The following is a 5,566-nucleotide window of genomic DNA, read 5'->3' on the forward strand; positions in this document are numbered from 1 at the left end:
TTTCTGGGGGGGAATTTTCCCCCCCCCCCCCCCCCGCGACAGGGGGCTTCAATCCTTACTCTTCATTCTCTACAAGGTTCCAAACCTTTCTTCAACATAGGTGACAACGAGCCAGGCAGAGATAGAAGAGATCACGAGTTTTTACCCCCGTTACTAACCCCCGTCCCAACGGTCAGCACACTAAGTGGTAGGAGAGTGGCCAAATGGTTTGCTCCATTCACCTGAGTGGGGATCGAACCCCTAACCTCATGCTTAAGGGACAAGGTGTTGAACCACCATGCCAACCATGTTGGTTATATTATTTGAATTGATATTATCATTGTTTTTTCCTCGTTCTATTTATATTCCTACCTGATTTATAATGGGTCCAATCCCATAAAACAATCAAGTAATTACTAAGATTTTAATACCTATCCCAAAATAACATAACTAAAATTAAATACTCTTTATGTTGTAGAACTAAAATAGTTTGTCTAGATTCTAATGTTACTATCAATGTAGATAAACTCTCTAACTTCATGTTAAAGGTACGTCAAATGTTGTCTATTCAACAAAGAATCGGTCATTGTCAAATACTATTGTTGGTGATTGTTATTGCTATATAAAAATATATAATTATATTCATTTATATCGATGAATTTTTTTAAAACAATTACTAGTCGTCATAGTAAAGTAAATGAAAACGTGATCAAATTGGGGTGTCCATGTATCTAAGATTTCCCTTGTTATTTTTAAATGTAAATAAAAAATAATAATAATAATAATTGGTTGTGGATGGTATATATAGGATTATAGGAATAACTTTTGGTGCCTTTTTTCTATTCCAAGTTTCCATCTGAGTCAAAGATTGTTCTCTGAGGCCGCAAGGAAAACAGCTTGCTTTGATGATTGCATGTTACCCATTTTGATGATTACATGCATTCTTCTCTTTATTTTATTTTATTATTGTTTTGTCTTCCCTTTCTTATCCACTAATCTATCAAATTCTCACGACTTCTAATTTAATCACATTAATTTGTAAGTTTTAGTTTAAAGATTATCAATTTAATCTTCATTATTATTATTATTTTATATATAATTCAAAAATCTCCTGATATAGTGATGAGTGATAGTGGGTTATAGACATTTCTTTGTTGGGATTGACGAAGCGGTCCAAACATTGTAAAAACTAATGTATTATCAATCCTTTATATTTCACCCTAAAAATCATATTTTTAATAATGTATCTTGATATGACACTATTATGCATATTCTATTTTAAATTTAATTAATATATATACTTGTTATACCACTACTTATTTAATTAATTTAGAATGATATCAATTTATTCACGAGTAGCTAGCAAATTAAAATGTTTTTATTTTTAAAGTCTCATAAGTGTAATTGCTACATTTGTACGTAAAAGTTTAATAGTAAATTTATTCGGGTGAAATATTTAAAAAACAAAATGACATTTTTGTGTTTCAAATATGATTATGGAGTAAATTTAATTCATCAACTATTTATATTGTGCATAAAATTTTTTTTTGAATCAATGAATTTTGTCCTAGGATTACATTAAAATCCTAACATCAATCAGGCATATCAAGAGGCCAGGGACAATGGGGACAGTGGCCCCCTAACCACTCCCACCCATTATATAAGTGCGTGAGAGAGAGAAACGTATATATAAATTATTAGATGTTTATATAGCTTAGTTGGTTGTTCCTTAAAATTTGATATCATATATAATAAGATCAAGTCACATCATTTGAACGTCAATTTTACTAAAAAAATTTCTAAATCTACTCCTGACATCAATGGCTAAATTATGAATTTACAGGGCATTTGGTTGGGAAGAAGGGATTAAGATGGGAAAAAATTGTATTTAGTGAGAAAAGAATAAGGTATAAATAAAATAGGAATTCGAATTACATTGTTTGATATGGAGGAATTGAATTATTGACAATGTGAAGGGAAGAAGTGATATAAAGACTAAAATTTCATTTTGAAATTGAATTATTTCCTTTCAAAGTTCAATTTGTCGTTTTATACCAGTTGACTCATACTCTAGCTAATAGCGCGGGCTCTTAGTCTGTTGGGCGTTATTGGGGGACTTTCCCAATCCCCCTGACATGTTTGATGCAGTTTTTGAATTAATTCAATAATGACTTTATTCTTAAAAAAAAAAAAAGTAACAGCAAAAAAGTTATTTCCATATATTTTCCTTTCGATGCTATGTTGAGTTGGAATTCATAGGAGGACGTATGAATTTTAATTCAACACATTGAGAGAATTGCAATTTCGTGGAATGACAAATCTTTTAAACCAAACACAGTAATTTAAAAAGCTCAAAAAATTGTTACATTTCAATTTATGTCTACCAAACACATTGTTAGGTACTATATACTTTACAGTTATTCGTTATGGAATTTGTGTTTTTTTTTTTTTTGAATACTACTAACTCTATTACAATGCAGTATCTGTTCATAATTACTTTCTCAACCTATTGAAACGCAAGAGTCAATATTGACTCTACTGAAGCTCGAACTCACCACCTCCCGTTATGGAATTTGTTTTATTTATTAAACATGATATGGTCTTGAAATGATCGAATATTAGGCAGGTGACATCAAATAGGCTACGAATTGCAAGGTTTGAGACCCTACCGGACGCCTCGTGATCGGAGACGGCAGTTCCATGGAAGACTGTTCCCGTTAGTCACGTGGTCGGAGCTTCTTTTGACTGTCCAAAATCACCCTGTTCCTGTTCTCCTCTCCTACCAACAACTTTATTGTCCTCCAATACACTTATCCTCTGTGTAATCTCACTTATGTTTTTTCTAAATTCGACATAATCTTCTTCAATATTTAATTAATTTAGTACTGTTACACCTTTTGATTTTTATATTATTTAATTTATTATAAAATCGATAGATTTACAAGTAGTAAATTATTAGAAATGGTTAACTTACAAATTTTTTCTTATTAAATTAAATAACATCTATTTTCAGGGATAAATGTGAATATATGAATAATTCAGCTGAAAAAAGTGTTATAAGCCTATAATATAAGAAGAAAAATGTCATTTTCTCTTAGTAGATTATATAAAGAGGTTAATATTATATTAACAAGTGAATTTAGGAGGATAAGGTAATAAATATTATATTTTAGAAGTTTTTAGACATGAGAGTGGTGATTCGCAATTTACCATCTCTAATAATTATTGGGAAGAAATTTTGAGGGTTTAGAATTAGGTTGATGTAAACGAGAAACCTAATGTGCAACCGACAGATTATACCATGGACCAAGGTCTACCTTGCATTGTAGTTTATTTATACTTTGATAGGGCCTCACTTTTTTACTACAGGGCCACGCAAATAAAAAACCGGTCCTGTATAGACCCTGGTCTAAAAATAACATGCAGATTCTATATCTGTAATTGACACATTTTATACCTGCAATAGATAATTTTTGTACAAGTAATTATAATATTATGTGTCAATAATTATTAAGTTATTTATTTATATGTACAAAAACTGTTAATCGTAAGTATAAAATATGTTAAGTGGAAATATATCATTTTTTAATCAAAATTTAGGATGCAATATGAATTGAGTTACACTTGGGTGAGACCGTCTCATGGATCATTGTTCGTGAGACGGGTCGGGTCGGGTCAAAACACCATGCAAATGTCATACTTATATGTACAAATGTCATACTTATATGCTCAAATATAACACTAATCAATAATACAATTTTTGTTACTTATAAGAGAAAAAATAATACATTTTTCATAATAAGTAATGTTGACAAGTGCCTCTTACTTATAAGAGCAAATATAATACTTTTGAGCACAAATGTAATACTTTTAAATCGAAATGTAAAAGTATTACGTTTACCCTTATAAGTAACAAAAATTTTATTCCTGATTAGTATTACATTTGAGCATATAAGTATGACATTTGTGCATATAAGTGCTACATTTGTATCTTGACCCGACCCGACCCGTCTCATGGTGAGACGGTCTCACACAAGTTTTTGCCATTTGAATTATGGCATAAATATGGAGACCACTTGTCAGTTGCCCAATAGACTGTTACCTGAGGTGGGTCACTAAAATACACGAAAGTGGGCTCCCTCTGTCCCTCTCAGCTGCTGCAAAGAATCCAAAAGGCAGAGAATAAAAAAACGAAAATGATGTTCTAATTTGACGACACCCTGGCCCACCTCCAGTGCTGACTGGTCTTCCCCCTATGTTTTATCACCCTATAAAACCCCTCCACGCTTCTCTCTTCTCAACTCGCTATTTCTTCGATCTTCAATTCTCTCCCTTAGCTTCTCTCACCATTACCATACATCCTCATATCATCACTTCCCAGATTTCAATTCTGTATTATTAAAAATGATGCACAGGTGCAGTAGCAGCTGCTCTTGCGGAATGTACAACCAGAGCAGCAATGACTACTCTGCAGGATTCTCCATGTTCTTCTCCTCCCCGCCTGCTAATCAGAACCATCAGTATTATTATGAAGAAGCTCCGGATTATGATCAAAACATCTACTCTTCTTCTTCGTCTTCTTCTGTGGATTGTACTCTTTCCCTGGGAACGCCTTCCACTCGTCTCACTTCTGCCAATGAGAGGCCGCCCTCTGAATCCCGCCGCTCTTTATCTTCTTCATCCCACAAGTCCGCCCGTGGCGCCGCCGCCGCCTCCGACCCTCTCGTCACTCGCCGCTGCGCTAACTGTGACACCACCTCCACCCCTCTCTGGAGAAATGGCCCCCGAGGCCCTAAGGTACAAATCAGCCTAACTTGTCCATTACTGATCAGCTCAAACTAAAAAAAATTAATAGACAGAGAGTCAAATAGTCTGACCAATTTGACTGGGTTATCAGTTCAAACTACCAATGTTGATAGTTCTAGCTTCTAACGAGTAATGTAATGTTTTATGCTTATAACTAAGCAATGTGTTTGCGTGATTGCAGTCGCTCTGCAATGCGTGCGGAATCCGATTCAAGAAAGAGGAGAGGAGAGCGAGTGCGGCCGCCGCCGCTGCCGCGGCGGCCAACGGTGGCGGAGCGGGCGGAATGGACATGATGCATAACTCGTGGGCCCACCACACGCAAATGCCATACAATAATTACTCCTCGTCGGCGTACGGCAACGAGTACGGGTACATGGAAGACGACGACCGTGACTCCGCCTTCCTCTCCTGGCGTCTCAACGTGCACTGCTCGTAACCGGGCCCACCATGGCTGCACTGCACTGCAACCTCGTTATGCATGAAACAGGAAAAGTGAAAAAAAAAAAAAAAAAAAAAAAAAGGAAAATGCAAAGAATATTTGTTGTAGGTAGGAGCAGAGAGAGTGTGAGAGAAATGATTTTATTGATTTTGGAGAAGGGGGATGGGGGAGAGAGGAGATGTTAATTATGTTTTGGCGTGTAGTGATGGATTCTTGAGGGAGTACTTTTCCTTTCTTTTTAGGAGTAAGTTGATGAGAGTCAAGATGAAGATGAAGAACGACTACTTCTTTAACTTTCCACTTTGATGATGATATATATACACTTCCCTATTTATTGCTTTA

General features: G+C 35.0%; 1 protein-coding gene across 1 annotated transcript; it reads left to right on the forward strand.

Annotated features, from left to right (window-relative positions):
* The first annotated feature begins 4,303 nt into the window (after positions 1 to 4,303).
* LOC116021063 (GATA transcription factor 19-like) lies at positions 4,304 to 5,566 on the forward strand. The gene is made up of 2 exons (XM_031261667.1): positions 4,304 to 4,776; positions 4,967 to 5,566. Exons 1-2 carry the CDS (start codon positions 4,384 to 4,386, stop codon positions 5,219 to 5,221), a joined length of 648 nt encoding a protein of 215 aa, XP_031117527.1. The 5' UTR covers positions 4,304 to 4,383; the 3' UTR covers positions 5,222 to 5,566.

The sequence above is a fragment of the Ipomoea triloba genome, chromosome 5 (assembly GCF_003576645.1).
Source record: "Ipomoea triloba cultivar NCNSP0323 chromosome 5, ASM357664v1".
Lineage (NCBI taxonomy): Eukaryota > Viridiplantae > Streptophyta > Magnoliopsida > Solanales > Convolvulaceae > Ipomoea > Ipomoea triloba.